General features: G+C 38.3%; 1 protein-coding gene across 2 annotated transcripts in view; it reads right to left on the minus strand.

Annotated features, from left to right (window-relative positions):
- Window positions 1–457: 457 nt before the first annotated feature.
- Window positions 458–20,191, minus strand: part of ELAVL1 (ELAV like RNA binding protein 1) — a 50,686-nt gene continuing 30,952 nt past the window's right edge. Inside the window, exons 5-7 of one of the 2 annotated variants that reach the window (XM_049807079.1) lie at window positions 17,292–17,517; window positions 12,513–12,626; window positions 458–11,191 (exon numbers count right to left, since the gene is read on the minus strand). In XM_049807079.1, coding sequence (XP_049663036.1) covers window positions 10,867–11,191; window positions 12,513–12,626; window positions 17,292–17,517 — 665 coding nt within the window. In that variant the 3' untranslated portion in view covers window positions 458–10,866. The remainder of the gene's footprint in view (window positions 11,192–12,512; window positions 12,627–17,291; window positions 17,518–20,191) is intronic. The other variant, XM_049807080.1, reaches the window with a different exon arrangement.

Raw genomic sequence — 20,191 nt, forward strand, 5'->3', positions numbered from 1 at the left:
TAATACACACACAGGTATTGTATGTGTGTGTAGACACACATAAAAATTAATATGTATACTGTGTCTCCTGAAAGATGCAGAGCAGAAGGAACAATCTGGGACAGAAAGGTGAAGTAGGATATATGGTCACAAAAATGTTTTATCCCAAATTTTGCAAGTCTGGTTAGACTGAGACCAAGACCAAAACCCTTTGTGCCACGACTCTAGAGAAGCACACAAGCTTACTTACCATAGCCATTCGTAGGCTGCAATACAGCCTTGCAATGCTGAAAGTGCGAGTGCACACTCCTTCCATGATACCTGAGCTGGAGCCTACTGAAGTTTATGAGCAGGAAGCAGCTCAGCACTGTTTATACTGACTCAACACTGCTCCTAAGCCAAACAATTTCTGCTTTGCTCTCCTTTATGATCTTTCTTTGTAGCATGCACGGGCTGGACTTGGGGGCAGAATCTGTTCCAACACATTCAAACAGAATTTCGGTTAAAGTAAGTTTAACAGGTCCACTAATACCTACTCAAAGAATACAGGAAGCCCCAAACTAATTTTTATTAAACTCAGTGAAGTTCCTTGTAAGTTCTAGTTTAAGTTGAGAACATGGTCTTTAAGTGCTCCAGCAACAGCTCTGCAGAGAGAAGTCAATCCATTTTGAAAAGTTCAACATTTAAAGCATTATATACACTATACTTACAATTCAAACAAATCTGTATTTTAACTGTGACAAATTTTGTTTAATTTTGTTGCAAAGCAAAAATATTTGCCAATGAGATGTTAGTAGAAGTTATGTCCTGACAAACTAGATTCAGATTCCCATTTTGCTAAATTCACTGCTTCTATACATAAATACTTTAAAAAAAGGAATAAAAAAAAAAAGTATGTCACACTGCAGAGTGAAACATCGCTATTTATTCACCTTCATTCAACTGCACAGGTAACACACACACACACACACACACACACACGTAAAAAAGTTACCCCAAACATTCCACTTCTTCAGTCTCCTGCTGTCAGCAAGTGATGAAAGCAGAAGACAGTTTGAGGAAAAGAAAGGTAGCTTCAAAAATTAAGAAGCAAAAGGAGAAGAGATATTACAGGAATAGGCAGGACCCCTCTGACATCCAACTACTGTGCGGGCTGGGGAAGCATGAGGGGAATGAAGAAGGGATGGTGGGACGGTGGCCAGGCTTAACGTGCTTTCCTTAAATAGCTTCTCTTACTGCCACTGCTGGAGACAAAATCCTGAGCTAAATACACCATTAACACGACCCAGGAGAACATTCCTTACACTAATATTTTTCCATGCTTTTTTTTTTTTTAAAGGTAGGAGATACAGAGAAAAAATACAGACAGGATGAAATTTTTTCCACCTTGTTTCCTAACATACCAGCGAGATGGAAATCTGTGCAGTTTAACACCTTTTTTTAACACCCCCCACCCCCCCCCCCAGCCTTCTAGAAACAAAGGGGCTGACATTTAACAGCAGTTTACCCCAACAGTCCCCACAGCAGAGCAAGTGGGGGAAGAGTCTAAAGCCAGGGAGTCTATCAGGAATTCTGCAAAAACCAGAATCTCCACCTGGAGGTTAGTGGGTCTACACTGATTTTTTTGTTTTGCTTTTGAAAAACAGCCATTTCTGAGAGGGCCCATACTTCACAGGGCCATATTTTGTTATTAGAGCTTATTGGTGGTTAATACATGTCTTCCCTCATGATTTTTCATGGGGAAAAAACCTGGAAAATACAATAGTGGTCAGAATGAATCTGTGCGAAGTGAATCACAGGGGACTAACACCTGGTGGGAGTAAGAATGTAGGAGTTTCCACAGCTCCATTGAAAGGAAAACTCAGGAAAGGTCTAAAATTCTGCAATGGTGATTAAGCATTCCTGATTACAACAGATGCTGCACATTCAATAACCTGTTGTTATACTGCTAGTAACAGAGAATGCTCATTTCTGCTCTTTACCAATTTAGCACAAAGAATAATTCCAATTTGGCGATCACTGCTGGACTGAGCAATTCCCATAACAAGAAAAAATAACTGGAAATCTAGTTTTCCACTGCATTGAGATGCTTGAGCTGATGCAGCATCACTATCCATTTCACGTTATCATACATGAGACTTTTTTTTCTTATTTCACATCCCTTTTCACAGTTAAGTCATTAAGATAAGAGAAAAATCAGAGCCAATGCCTCAAATGTATGATAATTAGCCCAGCTCTGAAAGAGACAGATAATTTCTGCAACTAAAGAATGCAGCAAGGCACCTGCTGAAACTCAGTAGAACCCAACTTCAATTTATCAAAACTTTAAAAATTTGTTTTGGTGAAAAAGGGACTAAGACTTGAACAGAGTCTGTTCAGAGCCAACAGTAGTGCATGAGTTCCTTCCAACTGAAAGAACATGGTTTCATGAGCGTTTCTTAAAAAGGTCACTTACACAACCTCCCCTGTGGCTGTTACATCAGGGTGCCTATCCTGCCTCAGAGCTGCATCTGGACAAGAGGAACCAGAGTACTCTGCCTGACCTGAAGACGGATGCATTTATTGTTCTCAAGAGCTCTCTTCAGAAGTTTCAATACGCATTTCTGAGTAATAGTGTAGCTGGGCTTTGGTTTTGGTTTAATCAGGAGGAACACCATAAGATGGAGAGAACAACTTTTTTCCCTGAAAAGTAAAAAGGAAACCATGCGCCGCCTTTTAATTCCACCTTTCTAATAAAGGCTACAAGTAACAAAATCTTTAGTGGAGTAAGCTTGATTAGCCTATTCATGAACACAGTTCAGATTCTTCCAAAAAAAATGTTAAAATCCAAATTGCACAATAACAATCCAATTCCTGCAGGAAAAAAAAAGACAAAATATGAACAATTAAGTAAAAGCCTAATTCTATTTTGAAGTACATCACCTTTCATCATGGATCATTTAAAAACATCATGAGTATTTTCCAAACAAGTACTCAACAAAACCAGTAATGAACATGTGGCAAAAGTACAAAATTCCTTTGCGCTACCGACAGATAATTTCATTTAAGTATTAACACTAGCGTAAAATATTTAGGCGTTGTTTCATTTAATTTTGAAAATACCATATAGAAAACAATGCTCATAATTCCATCCACAGGATTCTACAAAGCTGCTGCTTCATTCAACAAATCTTTGAACTGTTTCAATATGAAAATTCCAATTTTTCAAATTGCTCAAAAATCATTGCAGAAAATTTCCAAGCACTTGAATTGAAGCACAATCAAAGTATGAACTTGGTACATTTTTGCAGTTATTTCTAAAATAAGTTGATTTACATAAATAGTCTCAAAATAACACAATGGGATTCAACTTCATTTTAGACATTTGGAAAGCAGTGTCATACTTTATTTAAAATAAACCCATGTAAAAACAAAGTTTAAATGAAAATGGTACCTGAAAAATAAATTATTTGATATAAAACAAATCAATAACTTAAAAACACACTAAATATACAAAATGTTTAACCATATACTGTACAGTATGGAAAACAATTGATAAAACCTTCTGTCCCACAAACAGATTAATTTATAAACAAAAGATTACATAAGTTAAGGGAAATTAAATCAATAAAAAGACTAGAAGTACAGTATTATTCAAAATTACTGGTCAAATAAAGGTTTATCCCAACTTATATTTCAGATGTCTCAAGTCATTTTCTTCTCAATGACCAAGTGAAAAAGTTCAGTCGTACCACTGAAAAGTTGCTCAAAAATGTTTAAAAATAAGAAGCAATAGTATGAGAATAAAGATTCTAAAATGTGAACACAGTAGCAATTTTTCAAGGTTTCAGGTGGCAGTTCTATTATTACTGATTTTCCATCATTATCAACAAAAAAAATTTAAGTGCTGAAGATTCCACTCAACAGAAAAATATTTCTAGTTCAACCTTTGTAAATGTTTTACCAAGTGTGATATATAACAAATAACCACAGCAAGACTGAAGAAAACAATAACAGGATTTAAAGTCATATCCACTCACTGGGTGTTGTGTTTTGCTTTAGAGATCACAAAGGCTTCAAATGTTTTTTTAAATCATGCAGAAGGAGAAAGCAACACTTAAAAGTTTTGTTTAGTTTTACTACATAAGACTACTACAAAAAAAGCAATCACAAAAATGATGCTGTACCTGATTAATCTAAGAGTGGACACTTTTAGAAATTAACTGCAGTTTTCAATTCTGCTGGCTGTGTCATGGAGAAGTCACACAATATGCAGGTACCACCTCTTACAAGCAAGAGGGAAGTAATTGCAATCCTTTTTATGAACTCTGCGTTTTTTAAATTAATAAGTAGAAAACCAATAAGGTATAATATACATAGAAAATAAACGCTAGCCTTTTGACCTTCATATTTATTAGTTCTATTGTGCCGCATATCCAACACTGAGAAGTGCAGAGCTACATTAGAGGAACTTGCCTATGGCACAAAAAGACTCTTCTGCTTCCAAATATAGAGATAAAAGTACCTAGGGTGACAAATTCAGTTCTTGGGAAAAAAAACAAAACCAAACAACAAACAAACAAGTAAAGCTCCACTAAGGGAGCTCAAAGGAAGCTGTGTTTTCTTGTGCTAAATGTGAATTTGGTCCCTTCACTCTAAAGCTATTCTTAGGAGCCCAAAAGTAGAAACGTTATGATAAGGTGCTTCACTGACAATGGTACAAAGGACAAGTTTCCTCATTATGGAAGTCAAAAATACGGTAACCTTATGACAGAGGTAGCTTTAGGACAAATTGCTCTGTATTTGACTTTTGTGATTGAACCATGAGATCACCGTCAGTAGTTTGCAAAAAGCTGTATGTTAAAAAACCTCCCACAAACCCTAACATTTTGCAGGTAGATTATCAGAAGACCTACTTTCAATAAACAGTTTATTTTATTATATGACCTGTTTATTTTGTTAAAAAAGTAAACGTGGGGACATTCTCCAAGTTGTTTTTTTTTTTTTAAAGCACATATGTAACGACAAACTATCCAAGAAGTAACTTTAGTTATTACAGTTTAGAATACACTGAAAAAAAATCTCTCCTGAAATATTTAAAGAATCTCTACTTTATTGACCTCACCCAGAACATTAAAGCAACATAAAATTATAATAAAAGTTTAAGGGCCTGAGGGACTATTCATTTCCAAAACTTAGCGTTCAACGGATCACCTTTACAGTTATTTCATCATTTTGGTTTTAACTGCTGAACATTCCTTCTGTAAATGTAGCTATGCCAATTTTTTTTTTTTTTTATTTTTTTAAGATTTTTAATTGCTTTGTATAAACAACATTACTACAGCATTCAACGCCCCTACAAAAATGCGTCCTCTCTATACTGACACCCTTTGGTCATCTGGACAAACATAAATGACCATAAACTGACCAACTAGTACTCACTGCAGTGAGAAATTTAGCCTGCTTTAGTGACTTGTGTATCTCTCAATTTCCAGTGGTTTTCATGCTATCATGATACAGATGTACAAAAAAACCATAACCAACCAAAGGGAAGGAAAATGATGTGTGGACACACACCACTATGGGGACACTGTTCTGGACAGCAGCGTTTCCTGACTTCTCCTTCCACCCTAAAAGATGGATCCTCAAGTCCTTCTCAGTCCCAGATCTAGAGCAAAGGGATTGGCACAAGCTCAGCACAGGAGGCAACATTAACCGCATTGGCCCAGTTCCCCTCCTTCTAGACTGAGGAGTGGAGCACAGCATCTCAAGTAAACCAAAATTTATGATGATGTAGCTTGAAGAACAAAATAAATTCAATACTTTAGTATACAGACACCGTCTAAAATGGAATCACAAGAGAACTGAACACACTAAGCTGCTTTGATTCTGCTCATGTTAATAGCTTTTCTGGTGTTTCTATCTCCTTATATGAAGGAGCTGTACTTGCCTCTGCCAGCTTATACGAAGTACATAACAAAATTAGAGTTTCCTCTTCCATATTTACTGTGAAATTTCCCTATCTGCAAATGGTTAACAGGAGGTTTAAACTGTGATTAGGCTTGTGGCTAGCTTTCTGCACAAGGGTGAATTCCATTCATAGTGGAAATCTGCAAAGCAAATGTAAGTTACTGAGCAGGAATAAAAACTTAGTAAGTCAACAGACTGGAAAAGACCAAGTCTGAATAAAGCCTTCAAAGAATTTTAATTTTGACAAAACTCAAATTTTTTACCTACTAAGAAAACCTGATTCATTTTTTTTATTTGTTTTTTATTCTGTACAACACAACTGAAGCCCAGCACATCTTCAGGGAAGTTTGGAGGTGGTCTTCAACCACAATCAGGACAGTTTTGCTCTTAACTAGGCATTGTCTCATTTTAGTGTGAAACTCCACAGTCTTGCAAAGAATTAAGACTGCTCGTGCAATTTTGGAAGCAGCCCCAGAACAAGCATGTTTAGCAGCCGTGCCTCGGTCTGGTAAGAGCCTTCTTACTCCTCCGGAGTGCCAGATACAAGTATTTGAAAAAAAATTGAGAAAAGGATAGGTACCAAGTAAAGGCAGTAGAGCTTCCCTTTCAAAAGAAATACCAAGATGAAACAAAGTGATTTTAAAGATAAAAGTGACAAATCAATAATTAATATAACACAAGACGTTCAACAGCTGGTAAAATTTCCTGAAAAAGATAATTGGCTTAACATTCAAAGTCCTGAAGGCCGATCAAGTCCCGACGTCTGATCCTGCCCTCGCATAGGAAGCCTTTTTGCCACAGAAGCTCAGAGGTGACCGATTTGCAGACTGCCTTCCAAACCAGATGGCTCACGGCCAGCAGAGTGAAAACCTAGGGTGTCTCACGGCAGGAAAAAGCCACAGAAGCAAAGGCCAGTCTCTGCTGAAGTGTTAAGCATTCACATGCAAACAAGCTCTCTTTTTATGAGAGCAAGTGAGTTTTGGACACAAAGCAAACAGGTCCATTTGAAAATAGAGCCCAGCTGAAGCCCGACAACAGTATCACTGGCCTTGCCATTTGTATTCCTAAATGGCAGATCTTCAGCTCTGAGGCTAGCTACCCTGACTGTAAGGAGATAGATGAAAAAGTCTTCTCTCCCCTTTTCTTTTTAAACACATTGCAGATAAACTTCTCATTTTGTCACCGCCTTTGTCTGTCTGATCAAATAATTGCAAAAAGGAAATGGCGTCTCCCAAATTGCGGGTTCATGAAAGCCAGATTGATACTTTCAGAAAGTCTGGCACAAATCCCTATGCCCTGTCCCCCGAGACATCGTAATTCTCTTCAACTTCTATACATGAGACCCTGCAATAGCAGCATGGCCGTAACTATGTGTTTTCATCAGGAATTATACCTCATCCTTCAGAAGCAGGTACCTGGAGGTGTCCTGCAAGGCTTCTTATCTATTCTAAAGGACCCCAAAACATACCCATTGCACCTGTTCCCTGTAGCACATCTTCAGTATGGACCATCATATCCAGGTCTTTTAAAATCTGATCATCACATCCTAATCCAGCAACCAAGACTTTCTAGTATTCTCTACCTTACTGAGCCTACGGCATCTCATAAGAAATATAAGAGACCTCTGGTCTGAGAGAGGCCTGTGGTTTTACAAAGATCTTGTAAGCACTGACTGAGAAGTGTCACCTGAAAGAAGCAACTAGATCTCATCAAATTAAAGGATGAAAAAGCAGAATGTATTTGCGTTTTTTTCTAAACTCCCAGAGGATTAAGAGGCCAAAACCTCTCTTGAAACAGGCATGTTCAAGGGAGAGCTTCAAGGAGGGTATGCTGGATGACATGGTAAGGAAACCAGTTGTTCCTACCTTTTGGGTAGAAAAACCACTGGCAGTTTACTTGTTAGAATTTAGTTTCCACTTCCAGAGGTTTCCTTTTGGTCTTTACTAGTAGGATGCATGGGCTATTGTTTAGGACCAAAAGCATCATGAATACATACACAATTTTTTCTTGACTTCAGTTATTTATGCCAAGTATTTATTGGCTGTTAGAATGATGCAGACCTTACGCTTGTGGTATCAGCTCTTGATATTTTAGCAAGATTTTTTTTTTCCTTTTCATGACTCAGGCAGCAATGCTTTGCTCACATAAATTGCCTGGTAACTATTTTCAGAGCAACTATCAAAGGAAGCTGGGATCAGACGTTCCCTAAAAAAAGACGTTTTCATACCACTACTGAAACAATATTCTGCATTTCCTTCTTATTTAGCAAAGAAGGAGAGATGGAAAAATAAGGAAGCAGTCAGATGACAGTGATGCCAAAAAGCCTCCAAGAAAAGTTTTGTTTTTAAAAAAGTGACAGCAGGTGAGCTCACAGCAGTGTGCTGCTGATACAGTTGCAATGGCCAGCATGCTTGTAATGATTATTGATGCAAAGTTGTATTTAGAGTGTTTTTTGTTCAAGTCTGAACCCCGATCTAAATGCTGTGATAAAATAGCAACTCCCATGTAGTTTGAAAATTAATCTTATATGAAATAAGGCAGGAGAGAATGACAGGAAAATGGAAACAACTGTAGACCCACTCCTGCGGAAGAGGATAGTGTGAGGTTAAGAGGTGACAGGACACAGCAAGACGACTTCTCTTGTACCACACAGTTTTAACCAGGGAGAAATCCACTGAATGCTGCTGAATCTCTCCTTGTACACAGAAAAGAAGTATTCACTGAAATGATAAATGAATGATGAACTTGTGGAAACATCTGGAATAGACAGCCAGAAAGCACACTTTGTGGGGTGGGAGTTGGTTGGTTGCTCCATCACAGCCACTGTTTTACAGACCATTGTGCTTCTCAAAAGATGGTAGAGTGAACAGGACTAGCAGGAAAGGAAAGGCTGAAAGTATTAATAGCAAAAATCCCACTTATATTCACTGCACACAAGCTCAAAAAGTGGGAGGCTGCTCAATGTGCCAAGGCCTATCTATATGGCTTTAAGTATGCCATAGGCAGTTCCAGAAATATCAGCAACAGCATTTCCTAGACAGTGCTGAAGGTAATTAATGGAGATGGGCGGCTAGTTCAGCCGCATTTCAGCGGCAGCGTGCAGGGACGCTGATGCAGACTTCTTTAGGCTGTGCAAGACTGCAGATCCTACTGCAGGACGAAGCGAAATGATTCTGAACACAAGGCAAGGTCAGCTAGGGATGGAGTGATAGGAGCAGGCGGCATGGAATGGCCTCTAGAATTTGAAAATAAACTTTGGGACTGGTAGAGGTTCACGAAAAAAAAAAAAAGGAGACACTGCAATAAAACTGCCACTGAGCCCATTTTCACATTTGCTCTACCTTCTGGCAACTGAACATAAACACTAGACCTGAAGGTTGCCCATGCCAAGTCTCTAGTCATGCACAGTATCCTTACACAGCCTTTACCTGATAGAGTAATCCTTTTCAGGTTTTCTACCAAAGAACACCTGCAGGGTTACATCAGTCTGTGGCACACAGTTTCTATGTGACATATTTATTGTAGTGCTCGTTTCACACCCCTTTTTCTTCTATGCATCTGTCAAAGGAGTAACTTAAAACTCTTAAAGAGGAACTACAGTTCTTTAAAACAACACTCTTTGAAAGCTGGACACTTTGTGCAATACTTAGCAAAAAAATAACAGAAAATAAAAAACAAAACAAAATTTGAGCAAAACAAAATCAAATTTAATGTTCTTAAATGCAAAAGTAAAAACAAACAAAAAACACAAAAAAGCAAAAGAAAATTAACAGAAACAGAACAACTCAAAGTTTCAAGGCAGTCTGCAGAAAACTTGGGGGATTAATCTTTAAATCTACAAATCAAAGGGTTTTTTTGTTAATATCTAACTTGCAAGTAGTAAGTACTTTTCTGCTGAGTGTTCAATAAGTAAAGCTAGTTGTCAAAACAAAATCCTATTAAAATAGAAAAATCTAGCACTCATTAGAAGGGATGCGAGAAATACAATGCTCAAATGTTTATAACTGTTTTTTCTTTACAAAATAGAACTACCAAAGGAATTCAAACTATAATGATCTTTGAAAATGAGTAAGTATCTTGCTGCATTATAATGTACCAGTAAGTAGTGCACCATGCATTAAATATTTGGACAGAAGAGATTCAGTTTGATAAAGTAGCAACACATATTCACACTCTCTTTTTGGAGTTTCATTTTGACTCTGAAATCTTCCCAGAGTTTCTCTGAAACTCTTTGGTCCATTCCTATTAGAAAGTGGGCTTTAAAAGTAATGTTTCTAAAACCTTTGAATTTGACAGCTTGGCCACTGCTCGGTGTGCAACTTACCTCATCAATGGTGTTAAAAGTTATGCTGGCATGCTACTACTTACAAGACCTTGACTTTAAAAAGCCTAATCCTCAACTATATATGTAGTAATGAATATTAATTGATCAAACAATTTACTGTCAACTAAAACATTAGTATTTCTCAACTTTTCTTCCATACTACCAAGTCTGGTGTATATAAGGTCAAGGGAATGGGTAAGAAAAACAACAACATAAAAACAAGAAAATTAATTAATTCAGCCTGATATTTTTCAGAAAATTCCAGTTTTTGCAGACAACATTCAATGGAACAAATGTTAGTCTCATAAGTGAAAGCATGCTTCAATTTTACCACCATCCAGAGGGTCTAGTTAATGCAATCTACTTAAGATTTCAGGGGATTTTTAACATGTTTTAAATGAAATAACTTAAAGGAACTTAAAATTGGTCTAACATTGTGGGATTTCAAACATTTGAACATGTCAGTTGCATCCCAGAATATAAAACCTTTTTCACTTCTCATTTAGACTAAGACAAACACTTGTGAAAATTGGCGCAAAATGAGTTTTACACTAACAAAAATGTTTCAACTTCTGTCACTCAATTATCTATTCCATACAAAAAGCACGAGCAAGTTATTTGTGGGACTTGTTGGTTTTGAAGGAAACCTGTAAGATTTTGTCCCCCAGGCGGTAGCCATTAAGACTTGCTATGGCCATTGCAGCTTCTTCATAGTTTGTCATGGTCACAAAACCAAAACCTTTGCACTTGTTGGTGTTGAAATCTCGAATAACTTTCACATTGGTAACCGCACCAAAGGGGCCAAACATCTGCCAGAGGATTCCCTCATCAGCATCTTGACCAAGGTTGTAGATGAAGATACACCAGCCAGAAGATGCGTTTCCTGGAACATTTACACCAGAAAGCCCACTCATGTGATCTACACCCATAGGAGAGAACCTAGCAAATAAAAAGCACAATATTTCATGTAAAAGTTCAATTCAATTAAGCAAATTAACTTGAATGGGAAGCAACTGAGAATGAATATTTTCTACATGGACATCAAAACCGCCAGAAAAACGTTTCCCCATTCAAATTGACAATAAAATTGACAGCTGCCAGGAAAAAAAAAGTTAAGTATTCCAACTACTTTATCAACAGGGAACTATCCTTAGAAATAGGTAGGCAACAAAACAGTTGCAAGGCAAGATAACGTGATCACCTTCACAAGGGACCTGGATGGATCTTTGAAATTCAGCTAGGCTGTTAAGAGTGCTCCGTGGCATCAGTGCAGAATTGCTCGAGTGCGGGTAACAGGCAACACCTCCCTAGAGGCCCCAGCTTGCTTCAAGCCACCCTCAGGCATCTCCCACTTATTTCACTCAAGGAGTTTGCATCTCATATCCTCCTTTTGTTGCCTCTAAAATAGCACGTTGGGAACTCTTAAGTCAAAGGGTTTCTTTGGGTTTTGCTGGGGTGGGGAAGGGAGGGCGTGTTTTGTTTTTTGGAGTAGAGATTGTGTGCATTAATTTAAATTTCTTTTTTTGTGGAACAGAACAAAACCTACTCCTTTTTCCACCATAAGGCAGCAGGTGCAGGCCAACTCTTCCAATACAAGCAGGCTACTCAATAAGCTGCAGTCATGCATACTCACAGCTATAAGGCAGCTAAGAAAATATTAGCACTTCCTCAGTCAATTCTCATTAGCTGGGAAGCGCCACATTTCTAGCTACAGAATTTAAATCTCAGGTTTTTATTCTTTAATACCAGTTATGCAGATATTCTAACTGCAGTAGCTTTCAAACATCAAAATAGCAAACCACAGTTAAGTACATTGTTTTACAATTTCAGTATGCATGTATTGGTTTCTTCTTATTAATTTTACACCAACTTCATATTAGGAAAACTTATGACTTCACTGAACAATGTTTTTTAAGTCACCTACTAACTCTTCCTAAACCCTGCCTCCTGCATAGTACCCCAGCAGTAGTTATGCATAACAAAAAGGAAAAAACCTCTCCTTTTTATGTCTTTCTTTGTATTATTTTCTTTTGTCCTAGAACCCACATCCCTAATTCCCCTTCATTCTATTTCTGGTCTCCATTCTAGAAATTCAAAGCTTCAAAATATTTTAATGCAATATTACAGTTGCACAGCTAAGCACTCAAAGGTCAGGAAATGTGAAAGTTAAGGTAAAAAAAAAATCCATTTGATCCCTTGTGCTTATGTATTATTTAAAAATGTGAGGTCACGTGATTGTAGAAATATAATTATACTATACCAGGGGTTCCCAAACTGTGGTGTACCACTGGTGATATGCAAACCACTTAAAAGCGGTACACGTGCTGCTCTCTGCCAAGAACATGGCGGTGGCAGTTCCTGATTCTCTGCTGACCTGGAGAAAACAGGGAATGGATGTCTGGGCAGTGAACACTGCATTAAGTGCCAAACACTTCCCCACTGACTTTTTCTTGCCCTGCATAAAGATTAGAGCTGCTGCTGTCTTTATATAGAAGGGAGGGCTCAAGGCAATGTGTATCAGAAGGAAGGGGAGCAGAGCTGCAGCAGCACACACATACACACAGGGAAGTCAGCTCATGTTCAGTGTGGCACTTTGGTTGATGCACTCATACAAGAGAACCACTCAGTCACCATCTCCCCCACCCCCGGCTCTCTGTTGCTCAGAGAGCTCATTTCCTTGGTCACCTGAGCTATTAGACCCTCCTGCACCCAGAGATGGGGGAGTCTTGGTGGTACAGACCCCTTCCCCTCCATCACATCCTAGCTGCTGCTGATGGCCTGGAGGCAGCCAGAGCCGGCCTGGCTCAGCCAGGCTGCAGACCAGCTGGGCTACCTGATGCTGGTGTTCCTAGAGCACAGTGCGGACACGCCTGAGCTCAGGCTGCACATACTCACTGCCGCTGCCACTGTTGGCCAGCCCCAAGCAAATCCAAGTTTGGGAATCCTTGTACTACAGTAAAACTGAAAAAGCAGTTAAGAGTATCAGAATGTGAATGAGACGCACTAATTCGTGTGATCTGATGATTATGTGACAGATCTACTACTTATTTTGCTTTTATATAAAAATGTTCCTGTGTTTGCATGCTTCATACACTTACTTTTTCTGACAGACACCTCCAGCTCTGCAGCTTCTTTCCGTTTGAGTAATGATCTGGTAGGATGTATTTATCTTAATATCTGGAAAGTTTTCATCTCAACAGATCACCAGACTGGGGTTCCTGCTCACATGTATGGGGAGCAGAAAATCACTAAGCTCAGAATTGCATGATGTTGGTTCCAGCAGTCAGTGCAGCTCTGAACCTGATTGCTATAAAGCCTCAGGCTCTGCCCATAAGCCCAAATCAACAGTACATCAAGGATTGAAAACACTTGTAGAAGAGCAGCTGGGGGTTGAACACAGGAAGACAACAAATCTAGATGCACATTACAGGCAAAATTAATTTAAAATATTAAGTACCTCTGTTCTCTGGATACACTAATTTTCAAACAGATTCTCCTCTCTTCCTGCTTTGACTCACAAAAATGTTACAGGTTTATTAAAAAAAAAAAAAAGCGTAAAAACACCCCTAAAAGACTTGAAAAGTAATTTCAAAAAAACAACCATAGGAAATACCACCTTACTCAGATCCAACAAGATTCTAAAGTGAAGCTATACTTTGCAAGTTCACATGAAAAAGAAACCTTTCACAAAAGGTTTCTGCTTAGAAAGCAACCATCAAAAAAGAAATCTGCAGAAGTGACAGTGCACACGGTATAGGGTTAGACTTATGTGGAAGGCTCTATTTATGTTTAGATTTGCATCCATCTGGAAGCATCACACAGGACATCTGACACAAGTGAGAGCACTCATGATGAGTAGAGCAGGCTCCTACTGCGATTTAGCTTATCCGATAAACCTCTATGCTTAACCTGGACTGAAGGCCTGCCCAAGAGGGACACAAGACCTGGTTAGCTTGGGCTAACAGCCTGTACATAGTCAGGCACAGAGTAGCTGACACTTAATACCTCTTTGTCCTACAGGAAAAGATTTTTTTGACCACACAAAGTTAAGAGAAGTCTTAGGTATACTTACTAAGGATGTTTAAAAGACTGTCTGATTTGGGCAAACAACACTAAAGCCTACAGAGATCCAAGATGTTTCAGGGAAATGTTTTAAAAAATTCCATTAATATTGTAATTTGAATGATCTCAGTCTCATCATACTTGCTGCTGGTGTCCTCATTTTTGTTGTATTTATTTTTATACTGTCTCCTCCACATTGCTTTTTCAATCCTCCCTAAGCACCTGTAGATGATGCTATCTATGGATAGTTCTTTTAAGTCATGCTAACCTCAAAACTCTAACACCTTGTGACCCTTGCCCCAGGCATTTTATCTGTCCTCCAAACACAATCCCATGCCACAGTGTCATTCCTTCTAGATGGAGAGGGAGTACTTTGGACCATGCCTCAGAATTAGCAGGCCAACTCAGCACTCCAGTGGGACAAGGCATTAAGACCAGTTCCTGACGTGAGCCACAAATACCACGGGAACTACAAAGGATTAACAGAACATTAAACAAAGGGTCTGAGTGATATCTGTAGGAAATCAATAATTACAAATTAGAGATACTAAAGGCTTAATCCTGGATTTACAGGGATATGATGGAACGAGATGAAGTGTAATCAGAATGTCAGTTTAAGAATTCAACCTCTATGTAGCAGAGACCACAATTGTAATTTATACAGACTGTGAGCTCTTTGGAAGCAGCTTATCCTTTCATCATGTTTTGTTCACTACACAAAACAAACAAGACTCAGTCCAAGCCAAGGTTCCTAATCTTTACCACAGTATGAATAAATATAACTCATCAAGTTCAGCATCCTTTAAGGAAGACTCATGAGAAAAACTCGCAGTTAACACAAAAGGTGGGAAGAAAATAAGGGCTGTGAGATCGTCTGTGTGTTATGCATACATGTACATATGAGCATGCATGCACATGTGATTGAGGGAAGGAAGTTTTATAATAAGTGTTTAATAAGTGTTAAAGTTCTTGCAAGTCTGTGACAAGACACAAGAGAGATGGAGAGTTCTTGTCTTCAAGTTAACTGGTGAATCTTGTCTCCACAGCGTATTCATAACAGCATGGCTTAACCCAGAATTGCTCTATTACTACCTCTGCCAATCTGTAGTACCTAAAAACCTTCAGCTCTTTCTCCATCAGCAAGCCTATAACTATGAGCAGAAGTTGGTCAACATATGTTGACAAATGAGCACTGGGCAGACAACTTGAGTGGACATAGTTACCACAAAAGCAGGAATGGAACAGAAAGAGACAGAACATTTTCTTTTATCTTATCCCAACTTGTGAAAACCCATGCCTGTAGAAACATAGGAAATGCACACAAATAACATTAATGCTGCTCTTAATGGTACAATAAAAGAACAATGAACAACCTGGTCATTAAAATTTAGTTCCTCCTGCAACTATTAACATAAATACATTAATCATTTTTACTGTTACTGAGTGATCATTACAGGACAGAATTAAAGTTATTTGGTATCTTAATTATTGATGTGAATATTATCTGTACTGCTTATTCTGATGCATCTTAATTCTATTATAAATTTTAAGGGAAGAATGATGATGAAAATGTCTGATTGCATTAAAAATTAAAACATGAGCCATAAGCCTCAAGATTTTACTAGGACCCGGACACACTGAAGCCCTGACTGACATAAAAGACAGATGTTTAAGTTTTTTAATAGTTCACCTAACTGCCAACAATGTAGAATTTCATTCCTTGGTGTGACTTAGAAGGTTTGGGTGCAGAGATCTGGATGAGTGCTTCAGGAAGATGAAATCTTGTTTGAGGAGCTGCCTGCATTAAACTTGCCTGGGCTACAGCTGAAGAGAATCGGAGAACGATTAAGGTTGGCAGGGACCTCTGGAAATCCCCTAGTAAAACTCCCCGCTCAAAGCAGGGGCACCTAGAACAGATTGCTCAGGCCCCTTTCAGCCAGGTTTTGAGCATCTCCAAGGATGGACACTCCACAGTCTCTTTGGGCAGGCAACCTGTTCAATCACCCTTAGTGTAAAACAGCAGATGACTATAAAGTACTAGTTCTCACTGGAGACACATTACACCTAGCTGTTCTTAAAATGCTAAACTAAAGCATCATGGAAAGGTCACAGCAATACTGGAACAGTAGCAGTGCAAAAAGCTATGAGGTTTTAGTCCAATTTTACCGGCTAATTGTATACCTCAGAGGAGAAAAAGAGAAGTAAATTCTCAACAGGGAAACACTACTTAAACTCTCGTGAACACATTTCACAACAAACCCACTTATCTGCAAGACAAGTAAATATAATGCATTTGCCAGAGTACAGCCCAACTATCAACACCCTCCTTTAAGCAACTAAGGCAATTCAAATTCAATTAATACTCAAAGAAAGCAAGCCAATTCTCAAAGGCAAAATACATAATATCTTCCACAGTTCTGGAAGCAGACAATATGTCGCAATTACTCAATAATCTTGCTGAACTGGTGAGGACTCAAGAAAAGATAGAACACTGCACAGCTCAGGATGTAGTCAGAAAGCCCACAGAATCTCTTAATCAGAAATAAGGTTTTCTTATTTTACTGTGACACCTCCCTGCTGGAACCAATGGTTCAGAGCTTTAATTAAGTTGCCAAATGATATCTGCATTCACATATATGGACTACAGAATGGGGATCTGTTGAGACAGCCATCTACCAATACCCATCTGGAATCTGCTACTTTCTATCATCTCACTACACACTCAATTGTAGAAATAGACACCGTAGTGTATGTACCTTTACATAATTAACTTATATATAAATTTTACAAGATTTTACTTTAATCACATTTTAATTCAACAATTTATTTACATAACAGTGGAGGACATATAGTGCACTAAGTATTCATTCACACATGCTGCAATGAAGGTATTACTGCACACCTGCAAGAGTACAGTTTCCCAGACGGACACGGGAATAGTAGGACAGCCTTAAATGCATTATTCTTCCTAACCTACCTGAATCTTTGCGCCTGGTGATGCACTGGCCCTCCAAACCGTCTAGCTGGTGAATGACACAGCTGCGATAACAGTGCCACATTTTTGTTCTGGTTAGGATTGGCTGCAAACTTCACTGTAATGGGTTCGGAGGAACCTGGGGGTTTGTGACCATTGAAATTTGTAATTGCCTCTTCTGCTTCTGACCTTTTGTCAAACCGGATAAATGCGACCCCTCTGGACAAACCTTTTAACCAAACCAATAAAAACAAAAAAATAAAAAAAAAAAATTGAAGTTCAGGATAAACTCAAAATAACTTTGAAAGCAAAAAACAAAAAAGTTAAATATTTCTATGGTCACAGCTTTCAAGTTCTCTACATTTACTAATGTTTCTTCAGCAGCTAGAGGATAAAAGTACAAAATTAAGAAACAAAAGACAAATTAACACATTCATTTCAGCTATAACAACCACGGTGACTAAAACACTTTAAAAAAAAATCCAGTGTGGTAGAATATCATGAAATCCATCACCAGCTGACATTTCCATTAACAAAAAAAACCTCCCAACATTTTAAATAAATTCCACCAAAAAAAAAAAAAGAAAAAGAAAAAAGAATTAATTCCAGTTGGTTAAAAACAAACAAAACCCCTTGGCTTTAATTACTTTATCACTAAAAAGCATCTGCAAACACAAAATTGACACTGATTTTTGCAAATGTTTTCAGTTTTCCACACTGAAAACACACTCTGGTTCGTAGATAAGGGCACAAAGTTCTAACCTTTGTAATTAAGAGATCACAATTTCATCTATTTCACGTCCATGATTTCTAGCTGTCACATACCTTATTTTTAATTCATTAAAAACTGATTAAGAGTAACCTCTTGGTAACTGTACTGAAACAATTACACTGCTGTTAAACATTTGCCTACTTTTTTTTCTAGTTCCAGATCCCAGCTGCTGGATGCTGTTATCCTTCTGACCAAGGTAAAAGTTATGCCTTATGAGATCTCTTCCCCGCCACCTCCTCCCCCCACTTCTCATCTGTGACTTGACCAGAGTCTGGAAATACTGTTTATCATATTGAAGCTAAAAAAGTACATCTTGTTCAAATTTCATTCCAAAGCAGATGTTATAGCTAGACTAATTTGGTTAGACTAATTCTAGGACTTTACCAGCTTTGTTTCAGAAAGGGCCATATCAAATACTTTCATGTTGTCTCTACACCTACCCAGGGCAATCTCCAAAGGCAGTTTCAGAAGTTAAGCTTATCATAAATCACCAAGTTGTTTATAACAATTGAACATTATTTCCTGTGTTTCACAGAAGGAAACGCAGCATGACAAAACCCTGGGCATGTAGCAAGCAAGCAAAAGGGAATCCAACCCCTACAACTACCTATAGAATGGTATAAGGGAATCCAACCCCTACAACTACCTATAGAATGGTATCTACGAAAGGTATATTTTCATCTGGGGCACTGGGAGAACTTCCATAAATAACAACTCATCTTGTTTACTGCATGTTAAGTATGCAAAGTCACACAGAGAAAGCTTATTTCCTAAGTCACTGCACTTTTTGAAGAAAAGAACTGCAGAACAACAGCAGGAGATGGCTAGCACCAACTGTGCAGCTGGTGTTCCTAGAGTGATCTGGACAGGAGTCATTCTGTGAAGATGTTATTCCATTTTTTTTGATTTCTTGCTGATTACTTCCAAAACAGGAGGCTGGACCAGATCAACTCATCAAATTACAGCCGACAGCACTATATGCTCCACTACCATTGAGATTAGCCTTTCTGTCCCAGGAGAAAGCATACGTCCCACCCTGGAAAGGCACAGAACAGCAGCATTGCCCAGAAGTCAGCAAGGACTATCCCAGAGCCCAACATGCTGTTACTTCTCCACTTCCATGCTGTTCATCTTAGTACTTCTCACTTGCTCTATCATAGCATTCATTTAAAAATATAAACACCGTAGAAAGCATATTTTTAAACAGATTTAATTCTCCAAAGCTCAAAAGTTGTTCTCAGAGAGCAACCTCTGCCAAGAAGGTATGCCTAAAAGTACAAATTAAAATTTGTCCTAACTGCAACTAGATCAAGATATAAAACACAGGTTTTAAAGCCAAGGCACAGCTACATTCTTGGGGTGAAAGGAAACCTAGGCTATGCATGCATTCAACTTTATAATGTAAACAGAATACATTCTTCAAGCAATATATTAGTAAGGTTATTTGAAAGCAAGCAGTATATTCTGAGCTGACACTGAATTAGACAGCATCATGCCTCAGCACACTCAATGAAAACTATATTGTTCATGGAGAGACTTTAATTGTATGACTTCTGTCACCTCATTTTATAGCTCTGTCAAAGACAGATGCTAGTTATCCAGACTCCACTGGCAGCCAGAGAAGAATTACTATTTTGGACACTTGTATTAATAGGTTTTATGTGCTCTAGAAGTCTTTTTCTTGATTCTACCTACAGCTGTCACCTAGATAACTAGCTCTAGAGACAGAACCATACAGATATCAAAGTTGGACAAAATGAATCCTCTCTAGGAAAGGAAGGATAGGATTCTCCTTGCTCAACACTGGAGTGTCTACAATGTCAGTATCCAGATCTCATCTAGTCACTGCCAAGTTCTCTTACACAATCGCATTTACAGTGTGGTCTGACCAAATCGAAACACTTAAAAGGAGATGCCTATGCAAGGAGCTAGCTCTGATGGATACTTTACATGGTAGACTCTAGCATTTAGTCAGATTAATCCGTCTAAATTAGAGGGGATTCCTCACAGAGCATGAAAGTTGCTGCTTAACTACTGTGTATAAATGTACATACTACCTGATACAAATGTTAAGTTGGAATTGCTAGAATTAGATCACCTTCTCTTGTAATATAGCACATGCATAATCAAT

The sequence above is a fragment of the Accipiter gentilis genome, chromosome 8 (assembly GCF_929443795.1).
Source record: "Accipiter gentilis chromosome 8, bAccGen1.1, whole genome shotgun sequence".
Lineage (NCBI taxonomy): Eukaryota > Metazoa > Chordata > Aves > Accipitriformes > Accipitridae > Astur > Astur gentilis.